Below are 19,894 nucleotides of genomic sequence, written 5' to 3'. Positions count from 1 at the left end.
TATATATATATATATATATATATATATATATATATATATTTTTTTTTTTTTTTTTTTTTCTGAGACTCTTACATTTATGATTACTGGATAGTTGTTAAAATCAGACTGGTTCTCAAAGTAATCTTTCAGGATAATTTGGGAGCTGATTTGACTGAATCATTGAAAAGAAGCAATTCAACAGAATGATTCGGTCAAATCAGACGTCACTGCAGCGTGTGAGCAGTTTTTACTCTATAGAAAAGCAAAATTAGGTCTAGGAAATGTTTTAGGTAGGAAAATAACTTGAAAATGTACATACAGTGCTAGCCAAAATTATTAGAACACTAGTATTTTCACCAAAAAAAAAAAAAAAAAAAAAGTGTTAAGTTAGTTATTTGTATCTTTTGCTGTAGTGTGTCAGTCGGAAATATCAGTTTACATTTCAAAACATTCATTTTGTCATTAATTATAATAATCCAGTGAGATTTCTGTTTGCTCCACACAGAGATCTGATCTGATCATCATCCAGTCTGTCTGTGATTACATGAAGAAATTCAAAAGTTTGGGGTCAGTAAGATTTATTTATTTACTTTTTTAATGTACTTGTTTATTTGATTAAAATGCAGTAAAAATAGTAATATGGTGAAATATTATTACAATTTCAAATAAGTGTTTTCTGTGAATATCTGTTAAACTGTAATTTATTTCTGTGATGCGCAGCTGTATTTCCAGCATCATTACTGCAGTCTTCAGTGTCACATGATCTTCAGAAATCATTCTAATATGCTGATTTGCTGCTCAAGAAACATTTCTGATTATTATCATAATTATCAGTTATTATGATGTTGTGCTGCATGATATTTTTGTGGAAACTGTGATGCATTTTATTTTTCAGGATTCACAGATGAATAGAAAGTTCTAAAGAACAGCATTTATATGAAACAGAAATCTTTTGTAACATGATAAATGTCTTTACTGTCACTTTTGAACAGTTTAATGCATCCATACTGAATAAAAGCACTATTGTCTTTAACAAAAAAAGAAATCTTGCTGACCCAGCAAATGCATTTATCCAAAGAAACTTATATTCCATTCACATTGCATTCATTTTATCGGCTCATACTCACATCCTCAGCTCTATTCCTTGAGCTAGATAATTTGTTTTCTTCATAATGATAATGATCACTTCCAACAGGTCAATATTCATTCATCGGCTCGGCTCTATTTTAAGCTTTGGAACAATTAACCGCTGACGAAACAGGAGAAATAAAGAGGCACTTAATTAAGTCTAATGAATTAAATCTGCTGCATCAGCAGCTCAGAGCTTCACACAATCACTGGACATTAATAATGCCGCCAATAGCAATACATCCCAGACAAAAGAGAAGAAATACAAACAGAAAGACCAAAGTCAAATCAGTCTCCCTTTGCTGAAGGAGAGGGTTTATTGAGGGTTTCTTTCAGAGGAAACATTTATTTCAGACATGCAACAAGATCATAACAGATTCATTAAGACACGTATCATAAAAGCCCTTGTATTGTTTCATCGAACAACAATTCGTCTGATATTTGAAATCGATTCTCTTAATGTACATGTTAATTCTATTGCCTGTAAGAGTCTATGATATGAGGAACAAATCCATGCACTTTTATTTCACTTCAGTTGTTCATATGAGAGGCCTAATGAAAAAAAAAAAAACACAACTCATTACAAATCTGCCCCCAGAAACCACTTCACTACATTTACCAATATCCTCTACATATATATTCAGAAAGATCTTCGAGAAGAGCAGGTTTGAGGTTGTGACACACTTAAATGTGTGCCAGCTACAAAATTATTCTCCTCAGAAAGCGTATTTCCTTCTGGGAAACAGCTCTTCTCGATCCTGCTATTTCAGTTCCATCAAATGCATTTCATTATAAAACGCTAATGAATCTGGGATGACGGATTTGGCTCGGATCAGCTCGTCAGTGGCTCTTTTTAGGTGCCATATGGTCTAAAATCACCTGACTAATCCGCCGTCTCCACGTGATACTCTCACCTTCCGCTGCGATTCGCCAATGAAGCCAAAAGCCGCAATAAACACACCAAAAACAGATATGCATCTATTATGGCAAGCCATTTTAACATTTAATCCGTAAAACATCTTTTCTCACGCTACCAGTACCTTTTTTTAGCTACTAGTATCTATTCCATTAGGTACCTTTTTAAAAGATACTGGTACTTATTCATTTAGTACTAGCTCTTATTTATTAGATACTGGATCTCATTAATTAGATACTACTACCAATAATGCAAGGCGTTTTAACATTTAATCTATAAAACATACTAGTATCTATTTTCATGATACTAGTACCTTTTTTTAGCTACTAGTATCCATTTCATTAGCTAATAGTACTTATTCTTTAGGAACTAGTACCTTTTTAAAAGATACTAGTACTTATTCATTTGGTACTTATTTATTAGATACTGATACTCATTAATTAGATACTAACATACTAGTATCTATTTGACTGCTATTAGTACCTATTTTGTTAGCTACTACTATATATTCCATTAAGTAATAGTACTTTTTAATTAGATACTAGTTCTTATGTATTAGATACTAATACTTATTTCATCAGTGACTAGTAACTGTTCTTCTGTAACTAGTGACACATTTCAAATTTTTACAATTGGCTTCTATGGGAATCTTCTCTTCAGATATTAACTATTCAGTTCTGACTAGTATGTGTAGAGTATTAATAAATATTCATTAGATTATTATTAGGTATTCATTAAAGTATTATTAAATATTATTATTTTTCTTTAGGTACTAGTACCCTTTCAATAGATACCAGTCTCGATTAATTAGGTATTAGTACTTATTTATTAGACACTAGTATCTTTTGTAATTATTACTAGCAACAACTCTTATTATACTAGTCACAACTGATTTTTACTTGTCATATATTATGACTAGTACTACTATCTAATAATAAGTACTAGTATATATTTAATTGGTACAAGTACCAAAAAAATAAGTTGGCTACTAGTACCTGATGAATAATTTCTAGTATATAAAAAATATGTACTAGTCACAATTGGAATACATACTAGACTAAACAGAACTGAACATTTGATATCTGAATGACAGATCCCCACAGAATTTAATGTAAAAATCCAAAATGCGTTACTAGAAACAATAGAAAAGTTACTAGTCACTACTGAAACAAGTACTAATATCTAATGAATAAGTACTACTATAAGTGCCTAAAGGATAAGCACTAGTAGCTAATGAATAACTACTACTACTACCTCATGGAATAGATACTAGTAGCTAAAAAAATAAGTACTAGTAGCATGAAAATAGATATTAGTACATTTTAAGGATTAAATATTAAAATGGCTTGTCAGTGGTCATTCTGACAAGTCATAACATACAACGAGTAAAAAAAGCAGTTGTGACTAATGAGAAACTAGAGTTTAATGAGTACTAGTACTTAATAAATAACTACTAGTATATAAAAAAATATGTACTAGTCACAACTGGAATACATACTAGTCAGAACCGAATAGTTGATATCTGAATGACAGATCCCCATAGAAGTGAATGGCAATCATTTGAAATGTGTTACTAGTGAGAACAGAACAGTTACTAGTCACTACTAAAATAAGTACTAGTAACTATTCAATAGGTACTACTATCTAATAAGTATTAAATAGTACCTAATGGAATAGACACCACATGTACTAAAATAGGTACTAGTACAATTAAACATTAAATTGGCTTGCCGTATTGGTACTAGTATCTAATGAATAAATTCTAGTATATTTTAAAAAGATAATAGTATCTAAAGAATAAGCACTAGTAGCTAATGAATAATGAAGGGATTTAATAGATAATGATATCTAAAAACTAAGTACTCATAGCATGACAATAGACACTTTATAAGGATTAAATGTTAAAATAGCTTGCCATACAACTATTTCAAATCAATCTTACACCTGAAAGCATCTCTAATGTCCTAAAAGCTCATAATCAACATGCAGCTGAGAGGACGATGCTCCGCCTCACTATAAAACGGCCCATTGGCAGAACTATTGCGCATATAGTCAAACTGCTAAAAATGATGAGTTATTTTGGGATGAACCATATGGACAGGTGATAAATGATCTAATTAGGTCTAATGAGGGGGGTCTAATTAGTCACCTTTGAAAAGAGCGCACAAAGCATGCTGGGTAAAAACACAACATCTGCTTGGATGAAAACAACGTTCAACACGCGTCTCTTACAGAATTGCATAATCGGTCCAAGTCTCTCATAAAACTCTCGTAAATTCTCTCGCAGGATATTTTCAACTCAGATCCATTTTATCCTTTTTCTTTTTATCGTATCTTTCAGAAACTACACATAGACTACGAGAAAGATGAACAACAAGGCATTAAAGCTACAGTGCCTATACAAACCCAGTTCAAATGCATATCTAAAACATGCCATTCAGTTTACCTTCACAAAAGTTTCTTAAAGTCTGGTAGTATTTTGGTTGTTGACATGTCAAACAGTGACCGCAGTGTCATAAAACACTCCAAAACTATTTAAAATGACACTAATTCTTGTATAATTACTATGAGTGTCATTCGTTTGAGCTTTATAATTGAGAGACTACATGGATCATTCATTTCTTACGCTACAAAATGATTGAAGTGAACTGTAAAAAAGCTCAAATGTGATTATATATGTTATTAAATTTGGTCAAAAAAAAAAAAAAAGTAACCTAAAAAGCCATTATAGTCCAAATTTATTTTTGATACAAATAGCTTTAGAACTGTACTGATGGTTTATTAACCAAACACACGTTTGAGGGTTATTATTTAGTAACTAAAACTACTGAAAAACATTTTTGTTCATTAAAATAAAATAAATATGAACTAAAATAAAATATTATATTTTATTTCAGCTAGTTGCCAAAGCAACATTTACAATTTTCGTTTAGTTTAACTGAAAAATTTAAAACTACAAAGACATTAATAATAAGGTTAAATGTAAATGTTAAATTTGGTTAAAATGGTTACAAAAAGTGATGAAATGAAATGAAAACTATACAGACATTTAAATAATGACAAGTAATAAAAATACACAATACAATTACTAAAACTTTAATCAAAATAACAGAAAATTTCAAAATAAAAAAGAATTCAAAATATTAATAAAAATGTTCATGACACTAAAATAACACTTTCATTCTCCAATCTCAAAGTTACACTGAAATTCAACACAAAAATGCAGTTTGTACAGGCTCAAAGCATTTTTAAGGAACGATCTCCAGTGATATCAGACAGTGCATATAGAGCAGTGCTTCTATGAATGACGAATGAAATATTCCCTGCAGATATATAAAGGTACACGACCCATTTGGGTGGGCAAGTTAAAGTCGCGCAAACAAACCCTTCCCACCGACATCATCGACAGCAACGGCGATCATTGCTTGAACTGCACGGCTAATATAAGACGCTCAGAACACGGTAACAGTCCCTGACGTTACTGACAAACTGTCAGATTTGACAAAAAAGCATGTATCAAATATGTACACGTGTATATGTGTGTGTGTGTGTGTCTGTGTTTAGATATATGTGCGTCACGTGTAAGTATAAAAATACTTTAAACACTTCAAAGATATATCACACTCTTAAATGTATGTGTTTATATGCTGACCTCTATATATTGTACTCTATTGAGTTCTTCTAAGCATTACAAGACACGAGAGTAACTAAAGATGCATACAGACATTTCAAGACACAATCAGAGAGATTCTGCGTTTCTGGATGGAGGAAGACTGCAGATCTGTGGGCTGTTCAATCATCCACAGCGTTAAAAACAGCATCATCCGTGAGTCTTAAGAGCCGTTCACACTGACGCAGCTAAAATGGCATGAAATACACTACTGTTCAAATGTTGTTGTTTTTGTTTTGAAATTAATATATTTATTCACTAAGAACACATGAAATTGATCAAAAGCATTTATAATGCTTCAAAAGATTTCTGTTCTTTTGAACTTTCTATTCATCAACGAAGCCTAAAAATGTCAGCTTCCGTAAAAATATATCTGTTTTCAACAGAAATGTTTCTTGAGCAGCAAATCAGCATATTAGAATGATTTCTGAAGAATCATGTGACACTGAAGACTGGAGTAATGATGCTGAAAATTCAGCTGCGCATCACAGAAAAACTATATATTCAGAGAAAACTAAATTACAATAATATTTCACAATTTTACTGTTTTTACTGAAATTTAAAAAAAAAAAAAAAAAAAAAGATTCAGAACGCACAGATACTTCTGAATGGCTGTAAACAGAGGAATGCAAATGTTATGCAAAGAAAAGCTTGGTTTGTTGCTGTAAAACGCTGTCAGTGTGAACGGCCCTTCAGAGACTGTATGATGGCGTCACGATCTTTGGCTTCCAGATGACACACAAACATGTATCAGAGTCCCCGCAGAAATAAATCACAGTTCACAGACCCAGAGGGAATCGCTTGCTCTGGGAAACGTCTCTGAACATCACAAACCGGCATCAGATCCGCAAAGAAAGCAATAACACACACCGCCCAGGCCGTGATGGATAACAGCGCTGTGCTCACGTCTCCACGGACGGCATAATGAGTGTGTGTTTATCACAGCTCTCTGGAAACGCCTTTAACCTTGAGAGGAGTTTGAGTCGTGATTTATCTGCTCCGGGCTCAGAAACACTCTGTCACCAAACATGAGGGCTGTGTTCAGAACAGAGCAGAACATACTACTATTTCTACAGTATCTAGTATGTTTACATGCACACTGTGTCAATTTCCTGTGCATGGCCCAATGCATTTGATAAAATATGCAACTGGAGCACACTCTATGAAATACTGTAATTGCACTATGCCAATGCTTCTCAACCTTTTTGACTCTAAGGGACCTCATTGTCCACTACCATATTTAAAAAGCTTAAAGCCCTAGTTTTGTTTTACCAAATGCATTTTAATTTATGTGAACTCCTGGTTTCTAAAAATAAAAAAAGCACCTAAAATAATCATAATTAAAGTTTTCAATAATTACATTTCAGGATTGCAGATGTTTTAGGGGCTGAAGTGTCCTGCTCCTTTTAACCCATGAATTTGCATGACTTTTCCGGTCTTTCCTGATGTGCTGGATAAAAATTAAGCATAAGCATAAGCATAATTTTTACTCAGAATTTCTACCCGATAAAATATTTTAGAGCTTGTCATAGCTAGTAAAATGTATATTGATTATAAAAGTGCCTAAGGAGGTTTTAAGATTTTATCCAATTATATGATTTTTCAAGATACAGAAATCACACTTTCAAAATGAGGATTTCTCATCCAGGTTTTCAAAGACTGTGGGAACCCCGGTTCGGTGTTAATTTAGTGTAATTTTATTTAGTTAATTGATATAATTATTTGCGGCCCCTGATAAAGGGAGCAAGCCGAAGGAGAGAGAGAATTGATATAATGAATTGATCGTTTATATTATTTTAGTCTATATAGTTTTCTTCATTTTTACTTCAGTTTTTGTTTTAGTTATTTTAGTACTTCAAGTTAAACTAAATGAAATTGAGAGATTCTGTTTAGGCAATATGCTGAAATAAAATCTCTCTCTCTCTTTTTTTTATTTTATTTTAGTATTTAAAAAAAAAAAAATTATTCCAATTAACAATGTTTTGTTACTTTTGGTTTGAGATTAAGTTAGTCAAAATGAGAAATATCTTTTTTTATTTATTTATTTTATTTTTAATTTTTTTGCTTTAGCTTATTTAAATGCTTGTTTTGTCTTTATAAATTATATTTTAAATCATTTCAGGAATTTTGAGGCCCCAGGCCCCTGGTTGAGAACCACTGCAAAATGCTCAACTTTATTTCCAGTGTGACAAATGAACTAGAAATGTCAGCCACAAAAATTTGACTATTTTGATTCATTATTTGAACACTGCCTTAAATTCACAAAAATTGGCAACAGTCGTATTTATTCAACATCATAACTGGACGCCACTCACATGCAATTCAAAAGGACAATTATTTAAAACATTCATCATGGAATAACGCCTGCATTTTAAAAATAGTACTGTATACTGTGTGCAGTGTTCTAGTAACGTAGTATGACTGTATTCCAATCCAAACACAGCACAGATAAACCCGTCTGGAGCCAGAAAGCCGCACTCTCAGATCAATGACATAAAAGAGAAACAAAGCAAGATAGGATATGAATCATTGCATATTTCAAGAAGACATCCTATTCATCTTATTCATTCTAAAAGTTAAAACGCACACAGGAGGATCCTCAAATTTCAGTGTTCGCTCTGAGCTCCGCTAATTGCTCTGAAGTTCAAAAGTAGCACACGAGCCGGAGAGCTGAATGTTTTGAAATGCAGATATTTTATGCAGCGCTTGCACAAACATCAAAAACAGCCCCGAAAATCTGCTTACGGATCCATCTACACCAATTTCCCAACAACTACAGGCTTCCTCCTTTAATCGGTTACATATACGGAGGCCAAACTGATGCTGTTTCAGGCAGAAAACATCAGGAAAGTGATGCAGTTTAAAAAAATCAACATGGAAAGAAAACGTCTCCATGTTATCCAATGGAATGCACAGATATTGGATGCAGTGGTAGACCGATATATCAAGAAATGGAATGAATGATCTGATATTTGGTGATTTTGAGATCATCAGCATCAGCTACTAATTGGCAGATTAACAGAGGTGTTCATTTAGCTTACATTTTCTAGTAAATAATGGGTAAAATAGTTTTTATTTTTTTATTTTATGAAGACTCTTTTGCATTAAGCACAGCAAGCAACACAGTGGTGTGTTGTTACTGAATGAATCCACGTTTTTGAACGAACCGAGTGAGCCAATGATTCAGTGACTGATTCATGAAGACAGTCGCTAGCTTCATTACTGAATGAATCAGGCGTTTGATTGAATTGAGTGAGCCGATGATTCAGTGACTCGTTCGTTTAAACAGTCACTTGCTTCGTTACTGACTGAATCAGCCATTTGAACAAATCGAGTGAATTAATTAAGACAGTCGCTAGCTTTATTTCTCAATGAATCAGCCATCTGAATGAATCATTTCAATGAGACTTTTCTGACTGAATCATCTGCTTGAATAAATCGGTTGGATGAATAATTCAACGACTCACTCATAGGCCGCCGCCTACTAGAGGTTTTACTTTCAAAATTCATTTCATTTTTTAAAAACCATTTAATATTCCAATACTCATTTATCAATATTTACGCAATGCTGAATCAAAATATTTATTTCTAAAGCTACTTTTCTGTAATGTTTTATTCAAAGCTTTTTCTCATATACCACAATAAACAATCTTTTGGGGGAAATTTCTCAGCCAAAACTGATGATTAATCTGCAGATCATGTAATTAATTAGATTAAAACATTTGAATCATTTGACAGCCCTGGATATGACATATTACATCTGTAGCGGTATCGCCACTGAAAATCCCGTATCGGTCAACCACTAATGTGTGTGTATATACAACTACCACATGCACCGGTCTGAGCCCAGATGCATTCTGGGTAGCCTTGAAAAAGAGCGTCGCGAGAGATAGAGAGAGAAAGAGAGCTGTGACGGTGAATGAGGAACAGATTAGAGTAATTTGTATTGATTTGATCACTCCATCATCCACATCTCCTCGTCTCTCACTCAGGGTCAGCGAGGACCGTTGTTCCCAGAGAGGTCAAAGGTATCTCTGGCGGTCAGGAACTCCTCGGCATGAGGTGTGTGTGTGTGCGGACCGAGCCTCAGTCCTTCAGGTTGTCCTCTCCGACGCCCTGGGCAGCCAGTTCTCTCATCACGTTGTCCAGATAGTTGGTGTCGGGGTAGCCGTGGCCCGTGAGGTTGGAGCCGAACTCTGTCTTGTGGTGAATCTCGTTCCACACGACCGTGTCCATCTCTCCCGTGGTGCTGGACGTCCCGATGGTGAAGATCAAACGACGGTCCCACGCCATGATTAGCAACTTCAACACCTGAAATGAGCAATAAAAACGTGAACCGGCATTCACAGCGCGCACAAATATAGATTAATATTATATATAATTATGATTGTGATTAATAATCATATAATATTATTTATGATTAATAGACAGATACTATTAATTTATAAATATTATATTAATAAATATATATTAATTTTTTATTTCAACATTTTTATTGATGTGTGAGTGTGTATACAAATATTATATATATATATATATATATATATATATATATATATATTAAATATTTTATTTGAATATAAATTTGTAATGATACCTTTCAGTATTGAAATAATTATAATGAAGAATGAAGAAAATTAATGTTTTTAGTATCATTGATATACTGTTATAGTATTTCTTATTTTATATACATATACAGTGGGTACGGAAAGTATTCAGACCCCTTAAATTTTTCACTCTTTGTTATATTGCAGCCATTTGCTAAAATCATTTAAGTTTTTTAATCATTTCCTCATTAATGTACACACAACACCCCATATTGACAGAAAAACACAGAATTGTTGACATTTTGCAGATTTATTAAAAAGAAAACTGAAATATCACATGGTCCTAAGTATTCAGACCCTTTGCTCAGTATTTAGTAGAAGCACCCTTTGATCTAATACAGCCATGAGTCTTTTGGGAAAGATGCAACAAGTTTTTCACACCTGGATTTGGGGATCCTCTCCAGTTCTGTCAGGTTGATGGTAAACGTTGGTGGACAGCCATTTTAGGTCTCTCCAGAGATGCTCAATTGGGTTTAAGTCAGGGCTCTGGCTGGGCCATTCAAGAACAGTCACGGAGTTGTTGTGAAGCCACTCCTTCGTTATTTTAGCTGTGTGCTTAGGGTCATTGTCTTGTTGGAAGGTAAACCTTCGCCCAGTCTGAGGTCCTGAGCACTCTGGAGAAGGTTTTGTCCAGGATATCCCTGTACTTGGCCGCATTCATCTTTCCCTCGATTGCAACCAGTCGTCCTGTCCCTGCAGCTGAAAAACACCCCACAGCATGATGCTGCCACCACCATGCTTCACTGTTGGGACTGTATTGGACAGGTGATGAGCAGTGCCTGGTTTTCTCCACACATACCGCTTAGAATTAAGGCCAAAAAGTTCTATCTTGGTCTCATCAGACCAGAGAATCTTATTTCTCACCATCTTGGAGTCCTCCATGCGGGCTTTCATGTGTCTTGCACTGAGGAGAGGCTTCCGTCGGGCCACTCTGCCATAAAGCCCCGACTGGTGGAGGGCTGCAGTGATGGTTGACTTTCTACAACTTTCTCCCATCTCCCGACTGCATCTCTGGAGCTCAGCCACAGTGATCTTTGGGTTCTTCTTTACCTCTCTCACCAAGGCTCTTCTCCCCCGATAGCTCAGTTTGGCCGGACGGCCAGCTCTAGGAAGGGTTCTGGTCGTCCCAAATGTCTTCCATTTAAGGATTATGGAGGCCACTGTGCTCTTAGGAACCTTACGTGCAGCTGAAATATTCCTTTGGCAGTTCCTTTGACCTCATGATTCTCATTTGCTCTGACATGCACTGTGAGCTGTAAGGTCTTATATCGACAGGTGTGTGGCTTTCCTAATCAAGTCCAATCAGTATAATCAAACACAGCTGGACTCAAATGAAGGTGTAGAACCATCTCAAGGATGATCAGAAGAAATGGACAGCACCTGAGTTAAATATATGAGTGTCACAGCAAAGGGGCTGAATACTTAGGACCATGTGATATTTCAGGTTTTCTTTTTTAATAAATCTGCAAAAATGTCAACAATTCTTTGTTTTTCTGTCAATATGGGGTGCTGTGTGTACATTAATGAGGAAAAAAAAAGAAATTAAATGATTTTAGCAAATGGCTGCAATATAACAAAGAGTGAAAAATTTAAAGGGGTCTGAATACTTTACATACCCACTGTATATATTTGTTTTGATTTGATTTGTTTCATATTTCATTTTGTATTTGTGTTTTCATTAGCTAAAGGTTTTAAGCATCATTGATATACTGTTGTAATATTTAAATTTTTTAAATATATTTTGTTATATATTATATTTATTATCTATTTTAATTTTTGAATTATATATATATATATATATATATATATATATATATACACATACCATATTTCATTTTGGTGTTTTCATTTTAATTAAAGTTTTAGTATTTTTATGTTATTATTATTATTATTTTAAATGTGTCTATAATATCATGTCTAATTTTAACTTCTAGTTTATTAATTGTAACAGCATGTTAAAATTAATGAAAATGAGAAATGTTGCTTTGCCGGCATACTGTAATAGATGAAACATTGTAACATATGTTACTTCAGTTAACATTTATTTTATTTTAAATAACAATTTTTTTATATATAGTTTTAGTTTTCTATAATAACCCTGGTATATTCAATATTTAATTTAATCCATCCAACATTTAGATTTTTTGTGTTGAAAATACACATGTAATGCCTTACGATGCTGTTGAGTTTGGCGACTCACTATGATGTTGGAATTAAATAAATGAACAATAAATAAATTAATTAAAATGTCAGTTTTATATATCAACACTAGATGAACACTTTAACCTGTAAAAATAATGAAAATTATGATTCTCACCTTCCGGCCTTTCTCGTTGTCCGGTAAGTAGCAGTGTCGAGGAAATCCGCGTGCGCTGTACTTTTTCCCAGGATTCGGGTGCTCTGTGGTCTGGACAAAACACACACAAAACACACGCGGTCACACTTCACACACCGCTTGCTCAATTAGCACACAGCGGAGAGGAAACACTAACGATGGCCTGAGGCCTGCTGTTATTCAGAGCCGTGAACACGAGATCCATCCCGCTGATCACATCACAGCTTCACACACACAGATCAAAGCCAGACGAACAGAACAGCATTACTGCAGTGAATGAAGCTTTAGACTCAATCCCTCTCATCTCATAAAACACACGCACACACACACACACACACACACACAGCCTGCGCTGGGAATATTAATGAGCAGATATCATGGGGAAAAGGATTTTCTTGCTCCTTTGAATTAGTTTGATGCAATATGTGACATATTTAAGCACTCAAAACCTCATATTTATTAGTGTCATTATAGCTGTCAGTAGATCATTCACATATAGAAGTCTAAAAAGTACAATAACAAAAACAGGACTTTTAATTGTCACTGTCAGAAAGACGGTGGAAAATGATCATGCAAAGTTAAACTGCAACTGTTTTTGTGCAAGAATCCTTTCTTAATATGGTTATTATAGTTAACTAAAACTAAAACAATAAAAACATTTTTGTTACTTGAAATAACTGAACTAAAATAAAATATGAAAAAAAAAACTTTAAACTTTATTTCAGCTAGTTGCCAATGCAACTTTTCTCATTTTCATTTAGTTTAACTTGATGTAGTGAAATAACTCAAACTGAAATATAAAATAATAAAAACTATAGACATATTTCATGACAAACTAAAATGAAAACTGAAAAAAATAAAATAAAATAAAATATTACAAAAACTATATTATCTCAGTGATTCTAAAATAAGATTGAACTATATTTCTATATCCATAAATACAAAAATGTATTTCTAAAATGTATTAAAATTAATATTCTGAACTTAAATATATCTTTAATATATAAAAATAATTGTATATAAAATATAAATAAAATATAATGTATATACACTACTAATATTTAGTTTTTAATATTATCACTATTAAATAAATATTAATAATGTTTGTATGTCACTAACTACTCACTAAATTACAGTTACATTACTAGAACTTTAATCGCATCCAAAATAAAAGTTTTTGTTTTCATAATATATGAGTGTGTACTGATGATAGATACTTTATTAATCCCCAAGGGGAAATTCAGAAATTACTGTGTGTGTGTGTCACTGTAAAAAGTGATAAGTTAACTTAACTTAAAAAAATTGAGAAAACCTGTTGCCTTAAAATTATTAAGTACATACTATTTTTTTTTTTTTTTAAAGTTAAGTGAACTTGACAATTCACTTAACTTATTTTTTAAATTATCATTTACTTTTATTTATCTTTTACTTTTAATTTTAAGGCAATGGGTTTCCTAAATTTTTTAAAGTTAAGTCAACTTATCACTTTTTACAGTAAAGAAATACATTTCTTGCCATGTTGAGGGTGTTAGTGGTGGGATATTTTTTATCAAGTTAATCTTATGATGTCTGAGCCCAGAAAGTGAGTGGGTGGCCAACTGTGCAAAACTAGTGTGCAAGCACATGAGAGACAATGACCCAGAATGAGCTGCGCCACTGCCCCCATTGAGCAGGAAATCCCCACGCAGCCACTTCCTGTCTCATGGATGGTAAAACACGGTGAAAACAAAGTGACCAGAAGCCACAAGCCCACGGGTCATTCTGCAGAAACAGACTGACATATTAAATATGGGTGTAAAGCATTTCTCTATGAAAACTGGGCCGCCTGAAGTGAAGAACAAACGCTCCAGTTCATACACCTCTTCCTACAAACAACCTTTTGTGTCCCTCATTAACATCTGTGTAAATCATGATAGTAATATTCAACACCAACCTTTAGTATATATTATAGACACATTTTTAATGATAAAAAATAATAATCCAGTAACTATTGCACTGTTTTTTTCTTTCTTTATGGCAGCATCTTTTTTAGCCTGTTGTTTCCAACGCCTCCTAGCTGTATTGCAAGCACACACAATGAAAATAAAATAAAAAATATAGAAAATAAAAAATTATACACCTTTGTACAGTTAGTATAGGAGTTAAGGTATTTACTTGCATGTAAAAATCTATTCATTTCTGTACAGAGTTAAGCTGTTTACTTTAAAATAAAATAAAATAAAAAATATTTAAATAAAATGAATAAAAAACTTTGTACAGAGTAAAACTATGAATATGATTTTATCATGGCTTATATGGTGAAAATTAAGTTATCTTAAAAATATTAAAAGTTCAAGACATTCAAGAAAGTTTATATTTAATTATTATTTAGAAATGTATTTCTAATCATTTCTGAAGAAGTGTTAAAAATTTATTTTTTTATAAACTTTTATATTAATTTAGAATAATCAGTTGAATTGAATATACCTGTATCCCAGCGGGAATGTCATAGACGATCCGTATAGTCTTGGTGTCTGAGTATCCAGGTAGAGAATGAGGAATCACGTGGTACTCCATCTTCCCAGGAGGCTGCGTGCCGGTTTTCTCCCCGTAGATGGCCTTACAGGTGGGACACTGCAGACTGCCGTCCTGAGAGCAACATCAGCCACATTAAACACAACAACAACACACGAGGAAACTCAGGAGAGCTCAGGATGGATCAGCTGGGACATTCAGAGGCATCGGAGACGTGCAGTACAATCGCATCAATATTTGTGTTTATGTTTCATGCTTTGATGCATTTCATTAAAGATGAGCAGTACTGACACACTGTGTGGATGCAGCTTCACACAAAAGCAAACATTTTCAGTTACCAACATCATTATTGAACTCTATTCACAGGTATATTTGTCACCCATGATTCATTTATAATAGAGGGTTTTTTTCCCTTGTAGCTCAAACATAACACCATGGTGCTTTCAACGCCAAAGTCATGGGATCAATTCCAAAAGCAAGAATTAATTAAAAAATGTAAATGTGCATCTTGAATGCAATGGATAAAAGCATCTGCCAGATGGATAAATGTAAATGTGTTCAGGTCAACTTGACCAACGTTCAACATTCAAACTGATTGAAACACTGGTTAAACTATTTATTTATTCTTGAAATTTGGTGCATATTTCTCATTTAGGGTCATGCATGTGCATGCAAAGTTTCGACACATAGATGTGTATTGGAAAGGCTGAACACATTTTTCTATGACTTTTGTGTTGCAGCTCAAATCGAACCCCATTGGTTTCCATGCAATTCAACAAAAATCAACACTTTGAAAAAATTTTAAAAAACACTGTAGCTCGTCAACACTAAAATATGAAATACATGAAAACTTAAGAAATTTAAAACTTGGCGTTTACTCAAAATTGAAGCCTCGTCTTCTGAATCATCCAAGGAAAATTCACTGCTTTTTTATCAAGAAGTATGACAAAGCCTGTTTTTGGTTGTTGTATTTTTTAATGTAAATTACTAGATTGTTGCAGCACTGAAAATAAGTGTGAGAAACCCATTTCACACCCCAAGCAAAACTGCAACTGGGTCATTCTTCAATTGGGGTGGCAAATGAGAGGCAGAATTTGTAAAAATGCTTGTTTGTTTTTTTCTAATAAAATATATTGCTATGCATTTAAAATTTGTTTAATATGCTATATCTATTCAAATCAAAGCTTAAGAACATTTTGATTTTTAAATAATTTCAGTCAAACACTGGTGACAAAGCCACTTATGTCTATGTCATTTTGAAGTAACACCACAGACGTAATATAACACCACAGACTTTATGTTGCAAGTTACTATAAGCTCTGTGGTGTTACCAGAAAAGACAGTAACACCACAGACAAATCGGCATAAATCTAGACTTTTCTAAAATGGAGGCTGCCATCATGATGATTTCAAGATCAGGGGACAATTTGGAAATAAGTATTAATAAGCATGTATTTATAAAAATTTTGAATAAAATATGTCAAATCTGCAAGTTATCAACATAACAACACAGACACAAATAAAGTGTGACACATGAAATTTAGCTAAACTTAAGAAAGTGAATAAGAAAGAATGTACTCCCCATGCACCCCTCAGATCAACCAGCACCTGCAGTGACCTTTACACACAGGAAGTAGTCCAAATAGCATTCCCCCTTTTCTTAAAGAGGCAAAATCCATTGTGGTAACACCACAGACATGAATTTGGGGGACACAACTTTTTTCTTAAATATAACAAAATATGTATTTTTTAAAACAATTAAATAAAATTGTACATGTTAAATAAAATCTGTTCACAATATAACCACTTTATTTGTGTTAAAATATTAGATTGTTGCGATTACATTCCATGATACCTCGCTAAGGTATCATCCATATTTGTATATCCATACATCCATATTTTCTCTCAAACTCAATTAAATATGTATTTTAAAACAAAAATGTAACTATTAATAGTGCACAAATTGTGTTTACCCTACAGAATACAAACATGCAAACGTTTTATAATTTATTGGTATTTAAAGTTTATTTCAACTGTAGTAAAGTAGAGGGACACCACTTGCCACCGCAAATGAAGAATGACCCAACTGGCAAAATGGCACGGCGAACTGTGTTCACAAACAATGATTTCTCGAGCTGTTTCTGAGCCCATGTAGAGATTTCCATTAGAGAGTCAAGACTGATTTTAACGCAGTGCCGCCTGACGGCCCAAAGATCACGAGTATCCCGTGTTGATTTTCACCCTTGTTCCGGAGATTTCTCCAGATTCTCGGAATCTTTTGATGATATTATGTACTAGTGATGTCTAGATTCTTTTAACAAATCGTTCTTTTGATCCGGTTCTCAACCGGTTGAGCCAGTTTACAAATCAAAATGAATCAAACTTTTGTTCCAGGCTGATGATGCAAGACTCACAGCCGAAGTAGCACGTTCAACTCAAAAAGAACCAAATGAGCCAGTTCAAACAACTGCTGAAGTTTGTCAAAGAACAAATTAAGTGATGTATAATAAGATGGAATGACACAGGGGAAAAAGTATTGAACTACTGAAATTGATTTAATACTTTGTACAAAAGCCTTTGTTGGTAATGACAGCTTCAAGACGCCTCCTGCAGGAGAAACTAGTGGCATGTATTGCTCAGGTGTGATTTTGTCTTCAAATCTTGAAGGTTCTGTGGGTCTCTTCTATGAACTCTGATCTTTAGTTCTTATTTTCTATTGGATTCAAGTCAGGTGATTGGCTGGCCATTCTAGCAGCTTTATTTTCTTTCTCTGAAACCAATTGAGCGTTTCCTTGGCTGTGTTTGGGATCATTGTCACCCTTGTTTCATCTTCATCATCCTGGTACTGTAGGTGTTGGGACTGAAGCAGGTAATATTAATTTCCACTGACGAGGGGCAGGATTGCTTTCTAATTACTGATAGATTTCAGGTTGGCTTTCCATGTCTATTTGCACCTCCCTTTCCTCATGGGTTCAATACTTTTTCCCATTTTTTTACACATAACTTAATTTCTTTAAAATTAACGTATTTGTTTTTTTGTTTGTTTTTTCTTTGTACGTATGGATTACTTGGGTTGTTATCGACATCTGGTGAAAATTTCATGTCAACAGCATCTTTAGAAATATATTTACTGAGAAAAATGGTGACATGTTCAATACTTATTTTACCCGCTGTATGCTTTGTGTCTCTGGAACATCTGTGTCGGCGAGAGTTATTGTTATCAGACTGAGGAACAAACTTTCACCTGAGCATGTAGATATTATTGTTTTTCTCAACATTAACATGTGAAACAATACAAACACGATAAGCGTTGATGACTCAAGTGCATGTACGTTCTGTACCGTAATTGGCATGGTCTGCTTTTTTTTTTTTTTTTCGCTTTGCTTGAGCTTGAATGATTTTGTTCTTTATGTATATGATATAAGGGAGAGTAATTAATTACATAATTTTTATTTTTGGGTGAGCTGTCCCTTTAAGGAACCAATGGAACGGTTTTCTGAACGGTTCATTGAACCGAAATGTCCAAAAGAACCGACTTTGCATCATTATTATGTAGTGTTGATGGTGAGATATTCAGTCTGCACAATTTTACGTTGAAGGACATTATTATGAAATCATTCCACAATTAGCAGACGCACAGGCCCGGGCGGCTGATTCTCAGTAGAAAATGATAGAGTAAAGAGACAGAACAACAACAAAATAAAGACAGCAACAACAACAGATGCTCACATTGACAAGCGCTTGCATGAGAGGGTTATGAGATTGCAGCAACTTGAGTTTAAAAGAGACATTTTGTATCTGTCATAACTTCTGAAAATGAATACAGCAGATGCTGGACAAAGATGAAGCTTTCTAGAGCTATATCTTGAAAGGCTAGCATAAATGTACAAAACCAAAGTATACTCTATTTATACCCAATCATGTTACTGACCTGCTGCCAATTAACCTTATCAGCTGCAAAATGTTCCTCCAGCTGTTTTATTTATTTTTTTGTTGCCCCGTCCCAACTTTTTTGAGAAGAGCCATCAAATTAAAAAAAGTTTTTCCTTAAAATGGTACATGTCCTCAGTTTATATATTTAATATGTTTTACTATGTTCTACTGTTAATATAATATGGATTTATGAGATTTGCAAATCATCACATTGTGCTTTTATTTACATTTTACACTGCGTATTTTTATATTTTTTATGGTTTTAGTTTTAGTTAACTATAATAACCCTTGCAGAGGTTTTCTTCAGTGTTTTCTGTAGCGTAGATTTTTAATAAACTGCATGGAACTGCTTAAATGCACTTCTGTTATGTAATTTGTAATGCTTCGTAGGATGCATAGTTTGTTCAAATGCACAAGGTTTTCCAATGCTTTCTGGCTGCAAACAAAATAAAATTGTCATAAAATTATGATAAATCTTGAAACTGGTTGGTTTGGTTAAATACTATAAAGAAAATGAAGAAAATCCCCCCTATTGTACAATAAAACACTGATATGACCATGTCCTTGATGTGCCTGTGTCCTGACCTTATTGCCGTTGCTGTACATGGCCACCAGACACAGAAGATGGTACATGTGTCCGCACTTTCCCAGTTTGCCGACCAGCTCAGGCTTGATGCCTTTGTAGCTCAGCACTCCCTCGTATCCGGATGCGGTGGCCAGTCGCTCCATGCAGATGGTGCAGTCCTGACGGATATCAACAGTGAGTAACACTGACAGACATCTGCTGCCTCACTCATTAGCTCTGCTAGTAA

At 33.9% G+C, this 19,894-nt stretch overlaps 1 protein-coding gene across 3 annotated transcripts in view; it reads right to left on the bottom strand.

The window, feature by feature from the left end:
- Positions 1-1,390: 1,390 nt before the first annotated feature.
- dtx1 (deltex 1, E3 ubiquitin ligase) overlaps positions 1,391-19,894 on the bottom strand; it is a 45,381-nt gene continuing 26,877 nt past the window's right edge. For all 3 annotated transcript variants that reach the window (XM_058784527.1, XM_058784526.1, XM_058784528.1), the window contains exons 7-10: positions 19,668-19,826; positions 15,102-15,263; positions 12,618-12,707; positions 1,391-10,004 (exon numbers count right to left, since the gene is read on the bottom strand). In XM_058784527.1, coding sequence (XP_058640510.1) covers positions 9,780-10,004; positions 12,618-12,707; positions 15,102-15,263; positions 19,668-19,826 — 636 coding nt within the window. In that variant the 3' untranslated portion in view covers positions 1,391-9,779. The remainder of the gene's footprint in view (positions 10,005-12,617; positions 12,708-15,101; positions 15,264-19,667; positions 19,827-19,894) is intronic.

The sequence above is a fragment of the Onychostoma macrolepis genome, chromosome 08 (assembly GCF_012432095.1).
Source record: "Onychostoma macrolepis isolate SWU-2019 chromosome 08, ASM1243209v1, whole genome shotgun sequence".
NCBI lineage: Eukaryota > Metazoa > Chordata > Actinopteri > Cypriniformes > Cyprinidae > Onychostoma > Onychostoma macrolepis.
The sequence above is the reverse complement of the archived record's forward strand: the minus strand, read 5'-3'. Positions and strand labels throughout refer to the sequence as shown.